Raw genomic sequence first — 25,367 nt, 5'->3', positions numbered from 1 at the left:
GGAGAGAGGAAGCAACAGAAGAGAATCAATCAAAAGCAATGATTTCTATTTATCATGGGGACAGTGACATCAGCATCTTTCAATTCAATTATATGCATTCTTCTTGAACTCAATAATGGACACCCTTGATGGAAACAAATCCTGTACAGTGTTTGTCTAGCAACCCATCTATACATTGATGACCACGCAAACAACTATAACTCACGCAACTATCACTCAGACGGACACACAATTATGCGTTGCTATTTTTCTTAAGAAATCTTTTCAGAAACCTTTCCATGCAGCAAGAATCTCTTGAAAGATTTCAGCTATGAGTTCCCTGTCTGCACTCTGGAGAAACACATTGAAATCATCACGGATGTCATAAATCTTTCCAAAGTTCACCAAGTACCTCATGCAACTACTCTTCAGCTTTGGCAAACGGTAGAGGTAGGCAGTCTGGAGCCTTTCGAGCACATTCTTAGCATCGATGTCTTCTGTGAGGCTCTCATGACAGGCCTCCTTGAGGTCAGAAATGTCATACTTATCTGCAGCACGAAGGAGAGCAAGACGGTGATTGAGGAACTCATCAGCCTGAAAATTGCCATAGATGTAGTTGAGGAAGGCCTGGCATGCCTCAAAGGACATGTCAGAGATGTTCACAGTAGAAAGCTCTTTCTCCTTGAGGTTGTGGGAGAACATGCTGCGGAAGACGGGGGATCTTGCAGCTAGAATGGCACGATGCGCACCGATGCTGCCATCAGTAGCATTGATCGTGATGTCTGTGTGGATGCCCTCTGATAACATTCGGCCAAGGGATGTGAGGGCCGTAGCAATTGAGTGTTTCTCGACGTGGTAGCCGGTCCAGATAGATGAAGGTTCTCCACCCTGTGTTTCAGAACAAGGATCAGATTTGATGATTATAACTGAAATTTTGCTTCCGTGGAGAGAGAGAGAGAGAGAGGGAGAGAAGCATAGAAGTCGTGGCTTCTTAGTGAGGCAGTGAGGAGGAATACAGATGGTAAGGGTGGAATATGCCATGGGACCTCAGAGCATGAGGTGCGGTTTTGAATGATGACTAAATAACTCCAACAAAAGAGTGGAATGTGGAATTACTGGACTTATAGAGCCCAACTATTGTGTTATGCCTGCTAAAGAGTATCCTAGCCTGGATCAATGGGTGACAGGAGGATTTACTAAATGGTCAAGTGAGATTCTTGAAGTCATAAGGATTGACCAGTCCCTGTGTCCATTTCAACTGTCTTAAAAGACTTGGACTCATACCCCAGTTTTACCACCAAAGCATAGGAATATCTGTCAAGATTAACAACCATTGAGAATGTGTGGTCCTTAATCATGTTTGCAACAAGAAGGCTCTTCGAAGGGAAGAAATATTTAATGATAGTTTTGAAAGAGGCACAGAATCTTAGCAGAAAAAAAAAAGAAAAAAAAAAAAGAAGAAGCACAGAAGACAAGCATGAGCAGAATAGAAATTAATGCTACTAAAATAATTAGATAAAGATGGTAGAAAATTTATGGAGGATGTTAAGTTACTCCACTTTCTCCAAAAATCTAAAATAATTAGATAAAGATGGTAGAAAATTTATAAAGGATATTGAGTTACTGCACTTCCTCCCATCAGCAACCATAACAAAACTGATATTATGGTACTGCTATCTTTTGAACTTAGGCAATTTGAATAGTCACATCCGAGGATCAGCTGCTGGGGTAGGTAAATTTCCCCTAAATCCTGATATTGACATCCTTTTTGGCCCAAAAAAAAAAACAAATCAATTAATTAGAAGGAAGGTACAACCAACTCTATGGTCAAGAGCAAGCTTGAGACAGTTCTTCTTTATTAGGTGAATTGTTGACAGGCGGGTGTTGATTGGATAAAATCTCCTAACTTGCTAGTTACCTTTGATTTCAAAGTATCAAGATACTATTTACGTATTATTCACATAAATATTAGTGTTCTCGAAATCTATCATATTTTAGACGATGGCACGTGGAAACATGGAGCAGTTAGGACCTTGATATTTGATTCATATATATGGAAGACCTTATAGATGGAAACAGGAAGAGGAGATTTGAGAATTCTTGTCATGATGTTTAAAACGAGGGCTTAAATACAGAGGCATAAAGCAAAACAAGATAACATGACTTATGATCCAAAAACCTGTCTCCAAATGAACAAGATAAAGATTACATGAAAGATATGGAGATAGAATTGCTTACTGATGTGGGTATAATCTTTAGATCGAGGAACTCGACATCAATAATGAATCTGCCAGTAAGGAGTGTATCAATTGCCCATACAAAGTCATCGTTGTTCTTTAGCTGCTTGTCGCATATTCCTGCACTAAAAAAATGACAGGAATTAGATATTCAGCATGTCACAACCAAAGATTCTAAATAATCTCAAACTTTGACCTATGGCGATTCTTGTAAACATTCAAGAGAGAGCACTAGCAATCAAACAGTTGAGAGCTTCCTGCTATTCTGATGCAAGGTAGCAAAAGATGAGCAGTGGCTATTATTTATGCCTCGTTTTCTTCAAGGCTACATAAACGCCTTGCTGACATAGCTATGCGACACATAGATGGATACTTTTCGATGAGAGAAAAGAAAAAAGGAAAGAGAAACGGAGAAAGGACGAGGGGGACCTGGGTGGACGAGGGTCCTGCGATTAGGAGAGGAGGAGGAGATGAGTTTGATGATGAAGGAAGCGATTGGCGGCTGCTCCCTTGTTAGACTCGACACTTCTGGGTATAGCTTCACGTATAGCTGCTTATGTCTCTCTACCGTCAAATACCTTTCCACAATTCCCAGCATCAAACAAACAACAAGCGAATGATTAATTCCTTTAATTTTATCATAATAATTAGGTTCTAACTCCAGAAAAGGAAAAAGAAATAGATGAAGATAAAACAAAGGAAACATCCAAAAAAGCAAGCTTTTTCTGTGTTCTGTAAAGAAAAATATGCGAACATGTCTGGTGCTTCCAAGATCAAATCTTTTGGATACTTTCCAGGATACTTCTTAACGGGAAGAAAACAACCAAAGCTCAATTCCCGAGAAACAGCAAGATTCCGAAACTCAATAAGATAGGATTCCCATATAAAAAAAAACAGTGACAGAAAGGAGCAGCTTTTCCAATTATTGATCTAATAATGGAAAAAAAATCAATTTGGTACTTCCAAAATCCGAACTTTCTTCACCACTTCTCCGAAAGACGAGAATTTGCTGGAAGTCCAAACAAAAACTACCAAAAAAAATCGGAACTTTTCCTTGTTTTCGAGACGAAATCCGTCGAAATATGAAAGCAATTATCAGGGGATGCGATGAGAGAGAGTAGGAACCAATTCCAGATGCCCATCTTGAAGGGATCGGATTTGCGGTAGGTGCAGGAGGAGAGGGTATCGATCCTCCATTGAGCCAGGCGGGGCGCGGTCTCCACCCGGTACGCCGACTCGTTCATCCCCGCCGACGACGATGACGCTGCTGCCGCGATCGCTGCCGTGACCTCATTGATGCAGTCGAAGATCCCCAGTAACTCCCCTGCCTTTCCCAGGTTTGCTCCTTCCTCTTCCACTCTCTCCTCCTCCTCGCCCTCTCCTCATGTACTCACCAAAACAGAGGAAGAGAAAGAAGAAAAGAAAGGCTACAACCACTGCTCCTCCTCGGACAACAACAATGGAGCTCTACGAGGACCCTCGGGGGGCTGTTATCGAGGAATCCAGCACGCCAAGCTGAAGGAATTGCTTCTTTTTTTATTAAACGAGAGAGAGGCGCTTCTTTTATTGGCTTTCACTCCACTTCCAAAGTTTTATTCTACCCGGTGGAGTGCTGCTGGAGAGCGGCGACGGAGAGGCCATTGAATAAAGAGATAATGAAAGTTGTTGTTGCATCGATTACCGTCCATTTAGTAAACTTTAAATTCTTGACCGTCTGATCATTGTGGGTCCACCCGTAACGGTGGGGTCCACCTGTCGGATGGTAGATCTACCCCCGACTTTTTTAAGTTACGGAATAATCCCCAGTATTAATCTTGATTAGTTAAAATGATGACTTATGATTACTGAAATGTCCCTCACCGGCCCTTCCACGGGGCTTTCAAACTTGCGAGGACTTTCTAGGGGAAGGGGAATGTGGTGGCCGTTTGATCTGGATCAGACGCTCATGGTGGCAGCGTACTACCTAAAACTGAGGGTATTGGGACTCGCTAGTTTAATTGAAAACAAGGACTAATGTCACGGTCCGAATAAATTAAAAGAGGTTGACCGGTGACCTTCCAACGAGGGTGCGTGTCCTTCCTGCGATTGATGGGTCCCATGTGCATAAAAATTAGCTAAAAAATATTTTTAAATTTTTTTTATTATATATAAATATCTAAAATCTGTCCAATACCTAACGAGTAGGTTCTCTGATCCTCACGTTTTAGGTTTAAGCCAAATAACTAATAATATCCTCATAACAGTAACCACCAGAAAGAATAAATAATAGTAATACCTAAGGAAGAGATGATCCTGTTTCCAGATAGCTTTTTTTCATTGAAAAAAAAATCAATCTTTGAAATCGCATAAATAAATAAAAAAGAAATAAAAAAATTAATTTTATATCTCCATTGAGTGCGTTACCACCGAAATTTCAACTGAAGAAACTTAATTTATAGTACGTGAAAGTTGATTATTAAACTTAAATCTAATAACTACCAACTAGTTCCTATGCAACTACATGATTTAGCAAGTAGACGTTCCTTCGAATTGAAGATTAATAACACTCAAGGTGAAACAAAGTCCTCATAAATCTATTTGTGGTCTAAACTCTAAATATAGCATTATCTACATTTAAAAAATGATGCAAGAAATAGAAAGCTATTTAGAATCATGGTCGGCAGAACCATTCTAAGCCACTCAATTCAGAGTATCCGGAGCCATATCGGCAGCGGACTGGAATGGTTCCGGCAACGAAAATAAGAAGTGACGACGGAGGAGGAGAAGTAGAAAGAAAGAGAGAGAGAGAGAGAGTGGAGGAGTGAGGGAGAGAGAGAAGAAGGAAGAGAGGAAAGGTGACAGCCAGCCGACAAAGACTGAGGACCCGCCACACGGAGGAGGCGGAGGTGCCTTTTTTGCGCAGCGGCTCCCTGACCCTTCGCTGGCCTCCCTCGGACTCCTCCTCCTCTTTTTTTCTCTCTCTCTCTCCCCTACATCCTGTCCCCCTCCTCTTCTACTGTATCAGTACAGGTATGGCACGGAATCATACCGATCCATACCGCCGAGCAACCGGTTTGGAACTCGATACCGGCGTAGCAGTCCTTGGTGGGACACCAATGTATCATTTTTCAGAGTAAAGATGGTCAAGCATGAGCAACACCGTACTTAATTTTAGCTGATATCATTACCTGGTTAAAACTCAGTCTAGTCTAATTTCACGTCGAGTTTATGCTCAACTCTTGTTATTGTAAACTAAAGTTTAGCTGTTTACGAGTAACTTATTTATATGTCTTATCTTAGAATTATTTTAATCAAGCAGAATTTTGATCAAGTTAAACGTGGCCTAAAAACAAGCGTATTGATTCTTCTCTCCATAGCTAATCCTGTCTATAGTCCGCGGGTCACATAAAGTATGTATGCTTTTGTTCAACAAGTGAAACCCCGACCAAGCGTTTGGTGCGGTTAAGTGGGGTCGTGTCCTTTCGGAGGGCAATGGGCTTCAAAGAGGTACCCGTGATCATGGTACAGGAGGCTCCCATCCACACTAAATCCAAAACATTTTTTTTTAACCAGTTTCTCACACCATACACATACGAGCACAACCAATAAAAATAGAAAAAAAAAAAAAAAAAAGCTGATAAAGAGAGTAGAAAACATCCACCTAACTTACTCAGATGAAGATATACCGCAAATAAGGCCATCCAGTCAGCTACATGTACGCCTCCTGATAAACATGAGTGGCTCTGAAGAAGTTACAGTCCTCCGCCATCCTTCGAATATCATGAAGCAGAAACTGTCCGTCCGTCACTGTGCGTCGCCCTCCGTATATTAGCCTCTTTTTTTTTTTGCTTGGACGGATTCTTCATACAATGCATGTACGAATACACCTAATAAAATCAAAAAGCTCACGGAGTGCCTGCGGTAGCTCCCCCTCTCCTGACCATAGGATGTATCCTGAGTGGTGGGTTGCGTAGGCAGCCACCCAGTCAGCCGCTCCGTTGGCTTCTTTGAATACATGCTTGGCCTCAAAGGTCACCCCATCCCTCATCATCCTTCCTATGTCTTGGATCAGAGGGTAGTCCGTGCTCTTTCCACTCGCTCCCCTTCGAATCCACCCGATGACCGTGGCCGAATCGCCCTTCAGGATGATCGAACTGGCCTGCAGCACCTGCTACGCATGTCGAAGATTTGCTCAGGCAGCTCGCAACTTCGCCTGCGAAACCGATGTGTCAAACAACTGGCAGCTGCCCGCTGCCACCACTCTGGAGTGCGGGCTCCGTATAACAAAGCTCGCACTACCCGTGTACCTCCATCCAGCATCGACCCATCGAAGTTAACCTTGAAAAATACTATTTGAGGAGTTCGGGGGTGGGAGCTCCCATGTGAAAAACACCATTTGAGGAGTTGCCTGAGCAGAGAGGGAACCCCAGGTGTCCCGAGCTGTCAAAGGTCTATCTAAAGAGAGGGTGAGTCTGAACTCCATCGCCTGCACATGAGCAGACTCCGCAACAAACCTCGGCGACACCCTGCGCTTGTCGAAAATACGGGCGTTCCTTGCCAATCAGATCTGATACGCTGTGCAAGTCGCTCTGATGGCCTCCTGACATGTCCGCCAACTGGCCAATCACTATTGTATCACCTGTAGGAACTGTGGCCTCTCACGCCAGGCCTCCTGCGGGATCCCTGTCCACTGCCATATCGACCTCGCCCATGTACACTGGAATAATCACCGACTCCTCTGCACCGCATGTCCCACACTTTGTGAGGATCCCCAAGCCATGCCTGCTCAGCACTGCTCTTGTCGCAAGGCGGTCCTACGTCATCTTCTATAAGAAGAGTGCTGCCCTCGGATGAAACCCGGATCTCTAAATTCAAGTACAGTCCGGCCTCCGCTCGTGCTTCCGCTGGATAATATGGGAGAGGTCTACCAGTTTAACACTGGCCCTGCACGAAGTACTCCAAATCCTGACATCTGGCATCTCACATTTTGGTACCGAAAGAGACCGGATCCTCTCAGTAAGGTGTACCCAGAACAACTGTCGATCCCACGCGGCCTCTTTAATAGTTTAGTTCTACAAATATCTAGAATGGGGGCATTCTTGTAATTTTATAGCTAGACTACTGCACTTTATCTTCTAATTAATACAGAGGAGGTTGGGCGGTCTTTTGTCTCCTAGGCCACTCACGACGGCCGGAAGAATGGAATCCAATAATCTATTTTATTTAAAGGATAATTTTTAATTAAGAATGGAATAAAGTAATCCCTCTTTGGAGATCCCAAGTGGACAAGAAAAGTATCTCCGATTCTTTGCCGGGCCCTCCTCCCATGGCCGGAATCCTCAAGCATCCTACCAGCACAAGCAATCTGACATATCCGAAACCCTTTCACCATTAATATCTATATTATAAATGTGGGACCCGCTTGCTTTATATTTCTTGCCCAATGCTCATTTGCATCCACGCATCGCTCTTCATGTGGGCTAGTTGATGTGGGCCATCCAGAAGATCAGGCCCACACCATGGTGGCTAGGGCGAGTTGGCTAGACCAATTCGTTTAGGTCTAATTGACTCAAATAAGTATCGATTTGGGGTTAACTTGACCCATTTTTACTCGATTATTGGGTCGGATTTGATCTTTATTGGTGAGGTCTACCACTACTACACTAAAGTATTGCATTTGGTTTGTAGGGTCGAGTTAGAATAGTTGGCTTCGGTCCTGAGGGATTTAGGCCTATCTTGGCTAGAGAAATACATCTAAAACACCATTTGATGGGGGATTTTTACTCTTTTGCCCCCCTTCATGCAAGCATGGCTAAAAGTTGAAAGAATTGCAATGACATTTGCCCGACAATTTGACCACTATACCTAACTTAAATAAAAATAATTTGATTATAGATAGAGCAGTATCTATTAAAGTAAAATCGAGACCAAGATAGATTATATCTATGCATTCAATTGTGCTGAGATAGGCATTTCTGAGTTGGTTTTCATCTAATCGACCACATCATTGATTTATTCAGACCATCAAACTTAAACATGATTCTTTAAGATAGTTTCTCCGTTATTTCAGGAAATCTTGTTGGTTTAAAGCCTAACATCCTAAATTTTTTTGAGCATCCAAGTACCATACCAAATTTTTTTTTTTTTTTAGGTGACTCTAGCGAATGGTCCTGATAGGCTGAGCCCATGAGCTATTTGCCTGACTCCAAACTAGGCCTGCAAATATCTCATAGATACTGAATCATTTGGAGCAAGCCATTTGTGGGGCACCTGGCCTAAAAAGCACACGCAAGTTGTCGTTGAGGCGTACATAAAGAGAGTCGCACGTCTCATCCCCTCCATCACGTCAAGTTGCGAATAATAAGAGGTAGGGGCAACGGCCCTTTTGGATGCTTCCCATGGCTTCGCTCCTCCTGATGAAATGCTGATGGATGCTTATCTTATTACACTTAACCGTCGTTACACCACACAAAAAATAAGTTGAGGAAAATGAAAGGGTGATGCAGTTAGGCCACCTTGGCAAGCTGTTTTCCTCCATTGGCTCTCGCTCTATCTCTCTATCTCTCTATCTCTATCCGTGATGAGTGTTGATTACGTTATTGCTTATCTAAACATTGGTACAAGGTATGTGCCTAGTTTTAATTTGTGTTTGTCAGGTTCAATTGGTGAATTAGGATTATAATGCTGACTCATAATAGTTAAACTATGTTAAGTTTGCATGGTTTTGTGTCTTACTGTGTCATTCACTAGACTTACTGGTGTATTGTTACTTGCAATGCTTTTGAGGAATTATTGTTGCTCTCAATCTAGGGTGACTTCCATTAGCAAAGCCATTAATGGTCTTGGCACTGCATCCACCTTGCTCAATGACTATGTATATATGAAACTAGAAATGCTATCTTCCAAATGCTCGCATAATCTCATGCAAAAATGAGTTTCGTCATAAAATATACTTCTCGAACCGATTCTATCGGTCAGTTATGGGGGGACCATGTTTCTTGGATTTGACGGCAAGCAAGAGTGAATGCGATAACCTTAGCAGGATGACGCTCATGGCAGCTGACAAATAGGATTCCGTATAACTTAGGTGCAACTTGAGTGTCTTGGGTTGGCTTATGGTTTGGTACTTCAAATTTAGATGCAGTTTTTAAAGAGGGGAGATAGAAAAATAGTTTTTATATAAATAATATTTTATATTTAATAAAAAAGAAAAATTCATATGGGGCATTAGAAAATCCAACCTATTAGTACAGAATAAATTGATTTGTGCTATCTATAATATATGTAATAAGCTTAATTCCATGATTTAAGCTTTAGATATGGGTTGTTTGCTATTTGTTATCTTCAGCTAATTACATAAAGCATAGAAAAATATTTATGCTTTTTTTATTATATAGATATTTAGTTGAAACAATGAAATGTTTCAGACAGTCCATGGTGTCTTGCAAGTGTTGGAAGTCTCCTTCCTTTAATAGTTTGTAATGTTGAGAGGAGTTTTTGTCCCACATTGCTTGTGTAGAGTTTTTTAGATAGTTTTATAAGCATTCATATCCTACACATGTTAAAGTAACTTTTTGGTAGGAAATTGTGGAGGGAAAGCCAATATTATGTTATCAAAGATTGGCACTTAGGCACGTGAACGTGTAAAATAAAATTCATATTGGCAGTTTTTATCCGTTTTGCACAAAATAACTGCACTAGCAGTTATGTTTTAAACATGCACTATTCCAAAGGTTGTGTTGGTTCAGAGTTTAATTCAAGGTTATAAATTGCCGGTATCCTTCACAGATTAATATAACTTATTCTACAAAATCTCTCATTCCGTTGTTCTGGGGAATCCTAGTTTTGCTGGCTAGGATTCTATTTTAGTTTTGTTGTATCCTGGAGCGAATTTGCTGGATCACCAACAGCAACATAGTGGGGGCAAAATTCGCTTAAGGACAGTGTTAATTCACGCTTCAAGAACGGTTTTAAATACTAGAGTTCCTCGTGCTTCAACAGTTAGTGTCATTATCTACCATGTGAAAGCCCAAGTGTACACCAAAAAAAAAGAAGCCCAAGTGTACTAGGGTGGTTGTATGCCTGATGACGACGATGATGAAGTATCCGAAAGTATCTCTAAGAGGCCAGAAATTAGATTTTTTTTCCTCAGACGTGTTTTTAAGCTTTTAGATAGAATATAATAATTTTTTTTATTAAGAGTATGACATATATTTTATATAACTTTTTAGAAAAGTACATTCTCAACCAAGCATAAGCTAGTTAGAAATGTACCAAATTTTCGTAGTCAACCAAATACATAAAAATTATTTTTTCAGGCATTATACACCCAAGCTTCAGCTTTCTAAAAAAAAAATAATAATTTGCGAACCAAACGGGTCCTAAACTCAATCCCATGATAATGAGGTCATCCTTCCAAGGCTGAACGTAAAGTGAATCTAAAATCTTTAACCCAAATACAACTTGGTTAAATCAAGTTGGGTGCATTTGGAAGTTAGCCATTGGGCCGTGATCCTCGAGTTCAAATTATGTTGGATGTCCAGGTGCTATGACCAAAAAAAATTGGGTCGGATCTCCTGGTCCCACCTAACCTTAAATCTTCTTGACATTTTTTTAACCTAGCCAAGTCAAGTAGGTTGTACATAGCCCACACAAAGTAGGTTCAAATCTTGCTCTTGGCTTGGGCGGCCCACATGGATCTGAGCCTATTAGGTGGAGAAGATGGGCCGGATGAAGGAATGCGAGTGTAATTCTTCGATCGGGTGAGTTTTGACTTCAGGGTCGAACGCACCGATATCGATACGCCCCCGCTGTGTCCCCGGGTTTATGGGGGGCTCAAGGAGGGTTCGCGTCGAAACCGAGCGGAAATCGGGAGAGGGGGGGAAAGGAGAGGGAGATGCAGCGAGCCGCCGCTTCGCTGCTCCTCCGAACTCTGCGATCGCGAGGGTTCTCCTCGTCGAGCTCCGACAAGATCATCGCCACTGTCCTCTTCGAGCGCCTTCCTGTCGTCATCCCCAAGATCGATCCCGTCGTGTACGCCTTCCAAGAATTCTCGTGAGATTTCAATCCCTCCTCATTTCCTCCTTTTACTTCTTCTTCTTGCTTGATACCGCAATAAGAGCCCCAAGATTGGTGATGAAGTTTATATTAATCGGAAAAGATTGAACTCTAATGTAACTGATAGCATCTATTTGCGGAACGCCGTTTTCTTGATAGCATTTTTTTTTACTTCTTTTTAATAAATTCTGATGAGCTTGAACGGGATGGATAGGATGATGGTGAAATAATTTATGTAGGTTTCGGTGGAGGCAGCAATACCGGCGAAGGTACCCTGATGAGGTCTTGGGAAGGGGCGATGCCAGGTAAAGTTTTTTAATCTTTCTGGGACTTTTGGTTCTCTTTCAACTTCAATAATGATATTATATTCCTTCCTTTATAATTTCTATTAGCTAGCTGAAATCAGGTTAAAGGTTTGTTATATGCATGTTAGCTTTGTGAATCTTTTGGAGGTGAAGGAGAAACATCAGAAGCATAGTTTTTAGATTTTGAAGTGGAATGCTTGACACATGCATTCATACGTCAACATTAGATTTTAAGTTATGGTGCTGGCATTTCCTTTTCTTCTTTTTCCTATGAATTGTTTGCAGCTGATATGACGAGTAAGAATCATCACCAACATAAAGTCTATGCTACCTAAATGGAGCGGGTGCCAAGTCTCCTATTTTCTTGTGTGGTTTCTATCATTGGTTGTCTATTGTTCCCTCCTAATCATCAACCTATTATCTCAATTTGTTACCTCTTTTAAATGGGCTATCACTGAATTATGCTCAATATCCATAGAAGACCTGAAGAGGGTGTTTGGATGCCTCACATGTCTATCCATGTTATGTTCTTTATATTGCTGGGCTGCATAGTTTGCAAACTGCAGTTTAATTGAATAAAGGTGGCGGTAGAAGGGATGTGATGTGGATGGACGTACCATGTCTGCTGCATGTATTGAAATTCTAGCTGCAACTAAATGATTACATTTTGTCTCTCCGATGTATTATCGTGTTTCTTGTAGGTAAAATGATATTGCGAGGATAGTTGGATGAAGCATACAAAACATCCTTAAAATTCAACTCCAGTTAATGCATTTTGGTCCTACTAAGCTTCCTATATCCTGATTTCTAGTTTCATCCTTCTTGACATTACTCTACATTTTCAAGCCATCATCCCCTCATCTTGAAAACTTAAATGTCGTGAACTTTTCTATTGCTTCTTGGTTGCTCCTAAGCTTCCTCAGAAGTAGTTAATTCTAATTACATCCTTCCGAACGTGCACATAATTTTTGCTCATGTGTCCTCTCAACAACTCAAGCTTCTTATAATGTTATATTATTATAATATAATGTCTATTTTATAGCAAAACAAAGTCAGTCATATTCTGTGATTATAGAAAACTATGATGGGCAGACCCTGCATATATTTTAAAGCTGGTATACTACTAATCTTTTATATATATTTTTAGACAAATGTAAGTAATAGTTCTGAATTGTGGTATGATTTGCTTTCTGGATTATGTGTCATACATGTATATCAAGTATTGTACATGAATTTTCCATGTATAATCCATAGGTTGTTGCATAGATTTGATTTTTTTGGGTTTGAAATCTATCCATTGATTCCATTGATTGTCATAAACAAACATAAGCAAGCCTTACCATTTGGATGGGTTGTTTTATCGATGTTACTTCACATAAGCTTCCTGTATAAATCTACAGAGTGTGATTCCTGTCTAAAGCTGTAAATGGAAAGCGCCAAATATATTTTGCCAGAAAATTGTAAAACCTTTCAATCTCTTTTGTCATTGTTTCTACATAAGTCTTATTGTTCTTGATTCATGAGTATGTAATATTCTCTCTTTGTTAGACATAACCATGATGGAATAAGTCCCAATTTTTCCTCTATCTTCAGAGTCATATATTGCAGTTCTGCTCTGAAGTTAACATCAACCAGCAGCTAGAATGTGCTATCTTTTGTACGGCATCACACTTGCTCCAAAATCATTTTCATCCTTCCTCATCCACTTTCTGAAGCTTCTGGTTCTCTCTGTATTCAAGTGTTTTTCATTTTTTTATCATATTCTACCAAAATTGCATCTAGTCCTATTATTGTGGTTCCTAATCTCTATATCATGTATGCCTTGATAATGTAGCAACCAAATTACGATTTTTCTACATGATAAGGTTTGTTGTGTTGTTATGCTAAGGTTTCTTAACCTCTTTTGTAATCTAAACTTTTCTGAGAGATCCAATTTCTTGCTTTGACTATGGAGTCGACTCTTGCAACCACTCCTAGCTCAAGCAACCAAGGAAATGACTAGTAGGGTTTTGAAAATTGAAATTCATTACCTACGAGAAAACATTTCATACTCTCTGCAAAGCAGTGAAAACATGGAAGATTATATTTTCTTAGTAACTTCAAGTTATCGATAGATTTCTCCAATTTCTTCGATCACAATAAAGATTGCAGAAAACCTGGCATATAAAAGGATGCTTTATTTTAAACTTCTTGTTTGGTTGTCATGTACAAGAATGGTGCCACAAGGAAGTGGTTAAAAACCATTAAGCCTCTTAAATGGTTGGTGCATCCTTTACTGATGTGCTTGATAATATGAAAATGATGAATATTTTGGAATGAAAAGTCAGTCATCTGCAATTATAGGGATGGACTCTGCCATATTGCTGTGCATATTCATATGTGCAAAGAGAAGCCACTAGTATGATGGATATAGGAGGCTCATGTGCTCAATTTTGGTCTCTTTCTTGTTGTAACCTAAATATGTCTATTGTTCCAAAACTGGAGAAGATGTGACTTTGGATAAAAATGTTCAAACCTTTGAATAGGACTTTGACATCGTCAAGTTCCTAATATACCCAAGAATAATCATCAATGAATTTCCTACAAAACTGGTTTAGTTTAAACATAGCTGTAATTATTTGGTTGCCTTGAATGATCATTATTAGTTTTGTTCCTGATTTCATGATAAAATAATTTAGTAGTAAGGAAGTAACAAAAGTTTTTATATAACATGCATGCAAAATTTGGTTTACCTACTTCCATTATCTTAAATAATGGAAATACATATCTAAGTCAGTTTTAATCATGGTGGGAGATGACTTTTTTGAAGCAAAGCATAAAATTTTGTTGGATTGTGTATCTGCACGCATAAAATACTTAACATGATATCTTGCCTGGCATCTTGTTTATATTCAATAAATTCATCTGTTTTAACATGGGAATTGCTTCTAAATCCTGCAAATCCCTTTTGCTCCAAAATGCAACTTTAGTGATAAGGACTTCGAAAGAATAAGTGTTTTTGATATGAACTGAAAGGTTGTAAATAGATTATGAGATGTGCACTGAAAAGTCAAGGCTAAACTATTCATGGTGCAATGGATATAAAAGTTATTGGAGCAAAGCATGACCAGCATGAGGTGAGATATTCAGTTCCAAGATTATTCCCTCATTAGATTTGCTGAAATAAACATATAATCATATAAACATAGAATGATTGACAGAGTTAAAAACACCACTTAAAGAATTTCCATTTTTTTAGGAAGGTTTTGGATAATACATTTTAGCTTGGTTTTGTCTTCTTATATGAAGATGCTTTTTGTGATTGATCTTAATAATATTTTGGATGATTTGAAGAACCTGTGGAGTCAGATGCATTCATAATAAATGATTTTTAATGAAAGAGGAAGTCTCCCTTGGCTAAAGATTTTAGTCAATTATAAAGTAATGCAGAACTGGATTAAAGTGAATTTCACATCAATAATATGGAAATGCTAGAAAGTATCTTATGCTAGACTTATAGATTCTGAATCATATGATAACCGCCACGACCTACTCCTACCACCTTATGTGTGCATCCTTGTTTGGTAAAATTTTATGTTAGATACTGTATGTGAAAAGAGAAGTATGCAGGAACATCCCTTTCCTCGGCGTGCTTTTTCATGCTTAACATATACAGATGCATATTGGTTTCAACTATCAGAGACATCGATAAAATCTAGTTAGTCTGAAGTTAAGTAAGCATAGATAAACAGATTCGAACATTTTATGGATAGAATATCTTGGAAAGAAAGCTGTTCAAAGACCAGGAAAGAAAACCTTCAGGAATCATGGGTAGTTTTTATAAAGGATATGATGCATTTCTTAATCTTAAGAAATCTGCTAATACTGCATATGCAAAGAGAATATCGTTAACTCCATTACTTAAATGGTTAAAGGTTCAAATAATTCAACATTGTCACTGCACTGGCTTTTACTTAAAGAAAATTTGTTAGGTAAAATTTTAATTAACCACTCTAGTTAAAACCAGAGGCTTAATCTACATGCCTTATTTTCCTAGTGTTTGTAGTTCATTTAGCTAAACAGCCTGCAGTCTGAATTTCAAGATATACTTCTCCTTAGAAATCTTTTGTTTTAACAAGCCAGCTGGAGTTAGTTTCATTGCCAACTGGAGAGGATTTTTTTTGTATTATCCTTATCATTGGCAACAAGCCTTATGCTTTATATTTGGCATACGCAAGGTCCGCCGTACCGGTACCGGTCGGCGTACCGGTGGCCGGCCGGACCGGTACGGTACCGGTCCGGTCCGGTCCGTACCGGCCGGTACCGGTACCGTACCGGCCGGTATGCGGTGGTTTCAAAAACCACAGCGCGCGGCGCTGTGGTTCTAAAAAAAAAAATCGTTCCGGTGCGAACCGGCCGGTTCGCACCGGTACGAGGCCGGTACCGGCCGGTACGGGCTCCGAACCGGCCGGTACGGGCCCGAACCGGCCGGTACGCACCCGTACCGGCCGGTTCGGATAAAAAATCGGGATATACCGGTTTTTTATCCGTTCCGGTACCGGTCTAGGACCGGACCGGTACGTACCGGCCCGTACCGGCCGGTACGGGCCGGTACGGCATTCCATGGGCATACGAGCTTCTCTGTCATCCTATAAATTATTTATCACAAACTGTCTGACTACTAGGAGGTGTATCTTAACAGCGAATTGGGAAGAAAATGTCCATGATACATCAAAAAAAATGTGAAGTTAGATATTTAAATTTCACAATTACATACTGTACTGTTGTTCTAAATGTCCTTGTTCTTTGTGACGTGATTTGTAACTCAATTTTGTATAACTATTGATCATTTTCTAGGGGAAAAGGTGACTACCAAATTGATTATGTGCCTGCTCCACGAATCACAGAAGCTGACAAAACCAATGACCGGAGGTGTGTCTTTTTTATCTGGTGTTCTGGTGTTGCTTGAATTAATGGTTATCTCCCTTTCTTTTTTGCAAGGCATAATATCATAAGATTGAAGAAAACTGATGGGTGGTAAAAACATGAATTCATGGTTGTGCGATGGCACTCTTTTTCTTTTTTAAAATAATATGGGTTCATAAATCAAAGATATATAGTATTTAGTGGTCATCAGGATAGTCAAATATTTCCGTGCATTGGGCTGTATTTGTGCCATATATTTGGCTCACGATCCATGGATTATGACCCATCACAGTTAGGGCTTGTATGGTCCTTAGACCACTCGCCTTCTCTCTGTTCTCATCTGGTACCTTCCCATCCGTTCTTCCACATGCTTGTTATCTTCTTTTATTATTGTATTGATCCCATTCAAGAGATTTTAATGGTCCTTTGTGTAATCTCTGAACCAACTGTTGATCTGATTGTTTGCCCCTCAAATGGACCTCACCCTCCAACTGTCATTGTCATGCATGAAATCTGGATTTCTACATGGTATATAAGCTTTCTTCCATGTAAACCCCCCTACTAAATTTTCTCACCCATTTACATCTTTTTGGGAGTAAATTTGTATAAACATAATAAAAAATATTGTTCTTTTTTGTTGGGCCTCAATGTTGATGTTGTACTGTTGATAACTTGACTATTATGAAAGAAATGTATACATTATCTCCAAAGATTGGTCTAGCATGCGTGTGTGCACCATTTATTGGTAAAGATGATACGGTCTCTCTATTGCTGCTTCTCCTTCAACCAAAAACTGTGCTAATGGTTTGTTTTTTGTGAAGATCATCACTTTACTAAAAGGTTGGTTTAGTTGCTATAGGGTATCCACGTCGGAGAGTATATTGGAAAGCAAAAAAGGAAGAAGTATGTAACTTCTAAATATTCTGTTGGAGGTAATGCTAAGTGCTAAGTCTTAGGACTTCAGTTATTCAGATGCTTACATTGTGAGCTGGCTGTTGAGCAAGTGCCAAGGTGCATATAGATTCGGTATGATGTTTCTCTATGTATCAAAGGAAACAATTTGAGGGGGTTAAGAAATTGTATGTAATTGATAAAATCTGACAGTATTTACAATTGTATTTAATGAAAAAAGAAAACTCTAGAAGGGTACATTAAATAGAGGTCTTTAGTCAAAAATTGAAATTACATGAACAGAAAATTGGGCAACAAAAGTGCTTGTGATTATGCAGGTTTAACCTTAAAAGAAAAAGAATAAAAAAAGGAATTGAAGGATGCAATCATCGAGAGGATTGGGGGGCTAAGAAGGACATAACTGCCAGTACAAAGAACTTGGGATATGTTGGTCATGATAATAATTGTATATATTATAAAGCATGATGAACATGCCTTCTCCCTTCATGGCTACAGTTTATGGATTACGAGTGTTCTAACTCATGTTGCCAGCATATTTTAGATTTTTTCTATTCATCTGTCGTATACTGCTATGCAAATAGCTGGTTATCAGTTTTTCGTTTTCCATTTGCCAACCCTATTTATTTTCATTGTTTGCTGTCTGTTATCTATAGATCATTGCAGAGAGCACTAGATAGAAGACTTTATCTTCTCCTCAATGGTAGCACATATGGAGCTCCTGACAAGAAACCTGTTTGGCATTTCCCAGAAAAAGTATATGAAAATGAAGAGACTCTGCGACTGGTATTTCCCTAACAAGTTCTTTCATTTACAAATTACATATATCTACCTTATAATTTATCTTCAAAAAGTTTTGCTTGTTGGTGAATGACTGAGGTTGTGATTCAACACCCTTCTTTTGAAGAAGTCTGTGTTTGTGATGTCTATGTGAAATCCTTAATTTCAGTGTGCAGAATCAGCATTGAGATCTGTACTTGGAGGACTTCATCATACGTATTTTGTTGGCAATGCTCCTATGGCCCACATGGCTGTAGAACCAAAAGAAGACTCGTCAGATACTCCATCCTTTAAGGTACCAGTCTTCATATCTTCTTTTTAGGACCTTTTTATACATATATTGCATGTTTTGCTTTTAACAGGCCGAAGGTTGTAATTAGTAAGAGTGCTGACATGTTGACCCGACAATCTTCTCCATTAGACATTGGTTTGAACTTTTGAGGGAATTTATGAAGGCAACCTACCTTTATTCAAATACTAACTATGATTTGCTTTGTCACATATTTGAGTTTTTCAGAAGACCAAAACCTTTAATTTGACCCAGGTCAGTTAAGGGCAAAAAGGGGATCTCGGAGGTGCACCAGCCTAATCTGTTAGGGAGAGAGGCAAGGCATCTTCATGGATGAATGGAGTAAAGAGATAAATAAGTGGGAAGGCCTCTTTGAGAGAGAGAGAGAGAGAGAGAGAGGGCCACTTTGGTGGTTAGAGAAGTAGACGCGTGTATATTTCAATGTACATTAAGCAAACACCACACTCACACAGAGAAAGAGGGGAGGATAGTGTATAAAAAAACAGAAAACTGAAGATTTTTCTGTTTTTTCTATTTTAATAAATTGCTTAAACAATATGAAGTGGCAGTAAAGCTAATCCTTTTCACAAAAATATTAGTGTATTCTTCTTTTGAGTCCAATTTAGAGGAAGAATGATATTTTGGAAGTCTTTTTATAAGTAAAAAGTAGGTAATTTTTAAGTCTAATGAAGTAACGTGGTCTGTAGTGTTTTTCTTATCTTGTAGAGAGGGTTATGTGGAAATTTTTAGGAAGCGTTGAGACTTCAGCTCGCATGCTGTTCCCGGATTCTTCTTGGATGCATCCGATGCTTATGTTAAATATTCCATTTTTCAAAACTAAGAAGACACTCTAGATAATTGTTGGTTATGTTTGAGATACTTTCTCGATACCTCCAAAAATTAGAGAAAGGCTACTTTCTTTCCTTTTTGATATTTATTTTCTACTGGTGAATGGTCAATTTTTTGGTCTATGATACTAATATTAAAATATGAAGTATGAACTGGGGTTTGTGGATTTGATTGATGACTATACGATAAGCTTATAAGAGTTGATGTTATCATATAGAGCATGAACTATGTTATTTTTGGCCTACTATGTGTTATAGATGCTCTTTTGCATACGTATCTATGTATGTGTATGTGTGTGTATATGTATGTATATATGAAGTACATATCTATTCGTTGGCGTATTCTAGACATGTCCTATCTTATTTTTTTCAAGATTTGTTGTATTGGCTATCCATATCATGTCATATCCTTGTCCTACATCCCTGCCCATGATTCATGGGGAAGTCCGAAGCATCTAATTTGATATTGCATATTGAGAATAAAATCTTTTTAGTGTAGAGGATTTTGTATCACTTCTCTTTAGCCTTGTATCTTCTTTTTGCCCTTCTCTGACCTCTGCATCCATTTTCATCACTTTTCTTCTTTTTCTTGCTACTGTCTCGCTTCTCCATTTTTGTCCTTTCTTCCTTCCTGGTAACATCAGCAGACCACCTAGTTTTTTTTTCTCTTATTCTTCATTCACACATTCTTTCTTTTCTTTCGCATCTCTTTCAAATTCTTTACTTTTCCTGGCTTAATTTTCTTCTTTCTCAAATAGCAGAAGTCATTCCTCTTCATGCCTTTCATAATTTTTTGCTGTTTCTATTTTCCTTATTTAACAGCCACTCTGTTTCTCTCTTTGTCTGACTCTTCCCTTTGTGTCATTTTTCTACAAAACATTGTTGCACCTGGGATCAAACAGGGTAATTATGATTCTTGAAGAAATAATTGATCTCTAGTTAACACAACGTAAGTAATAATTTTGGATTGTGATTTATTGGCATCGCGATCATAAAACCAAGGGTGGATGGGAGTGCTATTTAAGATCGACGACTGTGTATAACACCAATTCCCAAGTTCTATTCACAGGATATGTGTAACAAATGAGAGTATCAGATTTTAAATTTCACCCCTAATCTATTGCTGGATAATTATTTCAATCACAGCAAACTGCAATTTAAACTGCCTCCAAAAAGACAATAAAATGGTAAGTATTCATTGACTGGGCTGATTGGTTCGCCTAGATTCTGATGTCTTAACTTCGGGGAAAAAACACTGATCTTCGATTCTGCTAATAGAAAAAGGGGAGTTCAAAGATCTTCTTGAGCCTCTTGGATAGGCCTGATTTAGGCCTATTCCTCCTTTTGCAGTGTGGTACATCATTTGTTATATTTGGAGCTGATTTCTTTCAACCACCTAACATAATAGCAAGGATTTTATGGTGTAGGAAGCTAGAGCCATGCCGATCTTGATATATATATATATATATATATATATATATATATATATATATATATATATATATATATATATATATATATATATATATATATATATATATGTTGTTGAGAAGTTCCAAAAGACATGTTCGATGTTGCATGGTTTCTCTTGGCATACTAATTAATATACTGCAATAGCAAAGGGTTTTATCATCATTATCCTCTAAAATGTCATCTATCTAGTTGTATAGGGAAATGAACCGACTTCTAATGTTCGACTGTGTATCTTGTTTGCAATCACTACCAATTAGGATTGATAGGGCTTATTTGGATGTTTTAATACTGTATCCATGATATTTCTTCCATTATTTAGAGTTGGCTAAGAGTGATGGAGAAGTTGGAGGGATTGGGGGAGGTCCATCTGTCCTGCAATCCTGGGATTTTCAAGATACTAGAATATGTCTTAGAAGGTGATTTTCAGTGAAATTTTAAGATTGCAGGATCAACGGCCTGCCCTGATCTTTCTCCTCCATTATATTGCCTCGTACAGCCATTGTCAATTGTGTGGATATGACAACAATGATATGATATCTATGCATCCAAGAAGGATGCTAGCACCTTCGACCTTCCATTGGAATTGCGTAACATTAAGCTAGCAAATTCACAGTGAGGGTATCAGAAATATTGGCATCAGTCAATTAAGTTTTGAGAAGTTGAGCATTTATTTATGAGCATAATGATGAAGCACATGATATTTGATTGGAATAAATAGTGGAACAGGATTTGCAAATAAATCCTAATTAAAGATGTGATGGAGCTTGCTGCTTTTATGTTGAACTAGTCTATGTATCAACCTGCCCTCCATGTACCCCCACTTTGTGTATTATTTTGATATAGAAACATTCCAAAATGGTATATTTGGTTGGTTACTTTCCGTAACCTTTTTCTATCTCTCTTCTTAACAGAGATTCTTTTTCAAATCACAAGTAATTGGTACCAGCAAACTCCATATTGGAAAGTGTCAGGACTATGTATGGGTGACCAAGGATGAATTAATGGACTACTTTCCAGAGCAAGCTGACTTTTTCAACAAGATGATTATTAGTTAAATGTTATCTTGGAGCTGATACAAAGTTTTTCTTTAAGTGGCAGTCATCACTTTCCATGGTCCCATCTTGTTGGAGTATATCTAATGTCTAATTGTTGGTTTGTGCTTTGTGCTACGAAAAAAACGAGGAGGTTTCCTTAAAATAGCTGTAAGCTGCTGTGACGTCTTTTCAATGCAAAAATTCAACCTTCCTATCTGTTGGTTAAGATGATTGTACTTTTTTTCTGTCACATAACCAGGACTGCAGATGACATCTGCAAACAATTTTTTGATGTTAGTCTTCCATTTGCTGTAATCTTTTAGTTGCTGTACACAATTGTGTATGTTTACCATCCTTTTGCAGTTAGACAATAATTTTTTTTAAAATTTATGGATCGCTAGAATTTCCATGTTGGTTTGCTTTTTCTGTTAAATGGGAATAATGCTAGTTTAACATATGTCAACTTTCATTGTACTATGTGGTGCTTTGGCATTTGCTTTGCAAACTTCTGATTTCTATGCTGCCTAAAAATGGGGAAAACAAATTGAAGAGTTTTAGCTATTGTCCTATTGTAGTTTTGGGTATGTGCAGCACTGAATCTACATTGAAAATCTTTAGTATTTTTCATGTTGCCGCATGAAATCTCGGCTGATTGTTTCTAGACTTAGTTATCACCATGGAAAATGCTTTGGGGGTCTAATCTCAGAACTTTAAAAAAAATATGCTCCACTGCTTCATATCTTTTGGTGTTACTGTGTGTGAGAACAAGTGTGGGCATGTTTAGTCCCACATCGGCTGGATAATGACGACCCAGTTAGGTCAGGTCTAAGCAACTCGATTAATGAATCATGAGGCACAAACTAGATTAGGGCTAAGGCCAATTTATAGGGTTCATTAATACTAAGTTTTATAGGCACTTAATAGGACTGGGGTGATTAGTCTGGCAGGCTGCCTGGGCACCAGGGTAGATTAAGGCTCTTTATAGGTGTCAACTTGGATTTGTGGGCCAGGTCGACAGGATCCTATACTAGGATCCATAGGTCTCCTAGAGAGAGAAAGAGGGAGAAGAGAGAAGGAAGGAAACGAGAGAGAAAGAGAACTTTTCTTCTTTTTTAGCAAACAGAGGAACTTTGACTAGTGGCTAACCATGGTGGTCCGATGAGGTGCGGTGGCGGTTGGCCGTCCAAAATCAAACCAAAAGCAGGGCTGGACATAGATGATTTCTTGCCTTAATGTATTCAAATCCTAGCCGCTCGCTTGTGGCTGGGGTCTTGTTCCAACCATGGACCAATATTGGGAAGTGACCGGGGGCTTTGGCGATGAACGCCGACGATAGGCATGGCCGAAAAAAGAAAAAAAAGAGGCAAAATAGGGATCCTTATTCAGTTGATTTCTGGCTGATTTTTTGATCGGCGGCCGTGATTTCGGGTCGCGGGAAGAAGAAGAGTGAAAGGAGAAGAAGATCAGAGCGTTACCTCAGCTCAGGTGGTGTTTGGTGGTCCCGATTTCTGGCAAGCACAATGACGAGCAGCCACGAACTTAATAGAAAAAAAGGAGAAAGAAGGAGAGGGAAAGAGGAGGATTATTTGGAATGGATAGGTATGGAGGGAGAGAGCTCTCCCTTTATAGAGAAGCCCTAGGGTCCCGACGGCTCTAGAACTCTGACTCCTAGCCGAAATCACCAAAGGAGAAGAAGACTTCCTCTGTGAGTTTTCCATTCTTGTCACACGTGTAACATGTGCTTGGCTACTCCAGAGGTCAAACCACAGGTCGGGCCGATCGTGTGGATTGGGCCTAGATCGGGCCTTCACAGTATTAGAGCTGATCCAGCCTATAGTTTATGTGGATTAAATGACACTATTGCACATGCCCATTTAGAATGACTATAAGTTGATCATGATATTTCTGATTGGATTTGTGATGTGCAAGACTCCATCGTGTATTACATTGATTTTATATATTGCCCCGATCACCTTGAAATACATAGTGTGCCGGTCGAACAGGGTTTTTTGTTTGTTCTTCTTCTTATTATTTTTTGGCATCCTAATCTCCTTTTCCAGGGCCCTTCCAATAAACCTGGTCTGTTTTAACTCCTTTCAAATTAAAAAAAGAAAAAAATTGTGGAGACAATTTAGTGATAGCGTTCATTCAGGAGGCCTACCCAACTGGATCAGATACCATGGTGGCTTCCTATTGCCACCAACAATTTTGACTTCGGGGTGAATCAAAAATGACTTCCACAAGTGAAAATTGAAAACTCTTTATATATCGATATTCTTAATCAAATTACGACTTTTTCCATGATCTTTCACTTATCAAATTGTCCTTGGGGTTAATTCTCCATTCTTGATACTAGCTGCAATTGCCACCCGCCAAATATTCTTGGGTCTTATCTTATTCCTTGAGTTGACAAAAGTCTAAATAACAAAATAAACCAAACGACTCCTTTAACTTGCTTTATTAGATTGAGCATCGATGACAGAACCTTCCCACTTTCCTAATATCCTTCGAAAACTAAGATCAGTGAAGAGCCACGTATGCTGCAAAGTGAAGCAAAAATAAATCTCCATAAACGCTTGCTCATCTATTGGGACATTGGTAGTGCAAATGAGTTAGATGCTATCATCCCCCAGTGTTTGATGCATCACCCAATCCAGATCTATTTTGGGTCATTGGGTGCCACCCCTGCTCCTGGACATTTGGGCCATCGTTAGTGGCGATGTTGCTTTCTAGGCCGAGCATGCTTACAGAGAAGTTAATGAGGCCGCGGATTGGACGGCCTCGTATATAGCCGATCACTTAGAAGGCCTTGTGAAAAGGAAGTTGCCTAGGGCACTCTGAGACTTGCTATTTTTTAACTTTTTTTTGGAGGGTCGCTGGGAGGGCCTTGCAGAGCACGGCCTCCGAGGACCCTTGCAGTGTCATAAGAGCTCGGTAGCTTTCCAAATGGTCGAGGGGGTCGGTAGTTCCGCTGTAGGGCTCCACTTGAGGCATCTTGAACCTCGGAGGGACCGGCTCGTCCTCGATTTGGCGGGAGAAGGGGGACTTGGTGGTAAATTCAAAATCCCCCTCGTGTCTTGCACTCCTGCTGTAGAGCGCTTCAATCTGGCGCTCCAGGTTCTCGACTTTTCTATCGAGCTCCCCAACCCGGGGAATTGTCACCGTAGTTTGCTCCGGCTCACGGCGGTCCGGGCCGACTCGGCTTCGGAGAGCTGGGGTCTTCTGTTTAGACTTCCCCCCGGCAGCTCTCTCTGGGGGGACACTCGCTCTTCGTTGTTAGCCCTAGAAGAGCCATGAAGGTTCTGGCCTTGGAGAATCGGGCCGTTCGGAGGAAGCTCCGGTGGGATCTGGGCCTGCGGGGGGAGCGTAGGTAAGGCTTCCTCACGCCAAAGACCTTGGACGGCGGCGGCCAAGGCCTGGACTTGCTGCACCAGGGCGTTGAACTGTTCCGGCTGAATCTGAGGAACCGGATCAGCCGGGGAAGGCAAATTCTGGACAGAGTTTTCAGGACTCTGCGGGGAACGCCGGGAAGCGTTGGAGGCTCCCTTACTTCTCAACTTCAGTCCGAACTC

At 39.7% G+C, this 25,367-nt stretch overlaps 2 protein-coding genes across 3 annotated transcripts; one reads left to right on the top strand and one right to left on the bottom strand.

Moving 5' to 3' along the window:
- Nucleotides 1–22: 22 nt before the first annotated feature.
- On the bottom strand, nucleotides 23–3,831 carry LOC103721052 (BTB/POZ domain-containing protein At1g55760). Its single transcript, XM_008811086.4, has 4 exons — nucleotides 3,342–3,831; nucleotides 2,646–2,794; nucleotides 2,218–2,336; nucleotides 23–867 (listed from the first exon to the last, which is right to left on the bottom strand). The coding sequence occupies exons 1-4, from the start codon at nucleotides 3,458–3,460 to the stop codon at nucleotides 265–267; spliced, it is 990 nt and encodes a 329-aa protein (XP_008809308.1). The 5' UTR covers nucleotides 3,461–3,831; the 3' UTR covers nucleotides 23–264.
- Nucleotides 3,832–11,008: 7,177 nt separating this feature from the next.
- On the top strand, nucleotides 11,009–22,191 carry LOC120111828 (39S ribosomal protein L46, mitochondrial-like). 2 transcript variants are annotated; one of them, XM_039129734.1, is made up of 6 exons: nucleotides 11,012–11,249; nucleotides 11,492–11,557; nucleotides 16,394–16,468; nucleotides 18,028–18,157; nucleotides 18,321–18,446; nucleotides 21,673–22,191. In XM_039129734.1, the coding sequence occupies exons 1-6, from the start codon at nucleotides 11,092–11,094 to the stop codon at nucleotides 21,814–21,816; spliced, it is 699 nt and encodes a 232-aa protein (XP_038985662.1). In that variant the 5' UTR covers nucleotides 11,012–11,091; the 3' UTR covers nucleotides 21,817–22,191. The 2 variants fall into 2 exon arrangements, with proteins under 2 accessions (XP_038985663.1, XP_038985662.1); XM_039129735.1 differs by lacking the exon at nucleotides 16,394–16,468 and having other exon boundaries at nucleotides 11,009–11,249.
- Nucleotides 22,192–25,367: the final 3,176 nt, after the last annotated feature.

This window comes from Phoenix dactylifera, chromosome 9 (genome assembly GCF_009389715.1).
Source record: "Phoenix dactylifera cultivar Barhee BC4 chromosome 9, palm_55x_up_171113_PBpolish2nd_filt_p, whole genome shotgun sequence".
Taxonomy (NCBI): domain Eukaryota; kingdom Viridiplantae; phylum Streptophyta; class Magnoliopsida; order Arecales; family Arecaceae; genus Phoenix; species Phoenix dactylifera.
The sequence above is the reverse complement of the archived record's forward strand: the minus strand, read 5'-3'. Positions and strand labels throughout refer to the sequence as shown.

Bases quoted from the DNA above. Each gene is read 5' to 3' on its own strand.
- LOC103721052 (XM_008811086.4), bottom strand. From the start codon at position 3,460: ATGAACGAGTCGGCGTACCGGGTGGAGACCGCGCCCCGCCTGGCTCAA. The intron at 2,337-2,645 runs GTCCCCCTCGTC...TTTTTAGTGCAG, and splicing joins CAGGACCCTCGTCCACCCAG to GAATATGCGACAAGCAGCTA. The intron at 868-2,217 runs GTAAGCAATTCT...TCTGAAACACAG, and splicing joins TAAAGATTATACCCACATCA to GGTGGAGAACCTTCATCTAT.
- LOC120111828 (XM_039129734.1), top strand. From the start codon at position 11,092: ATGCAGCGAGCCGCCGCTTCGCTGCTCCTCCGAACTCTGCGATCGCGA. The intron at 11,250-11,491 runs GTGAGATTTCAA...TAATTTATGTAG, and splicing joins TACGCCTTCCAAGAATTCTC to GTTTCGGTGGAGGCAGCAAT. The intron at 11,558-16,393 runs GTAAAGTTTTTT...ATCATTTTCTAG, and splicing joins TTGGGAAGGGGCGATGCCAG to GGGAAAAGGTGACTACCAAA.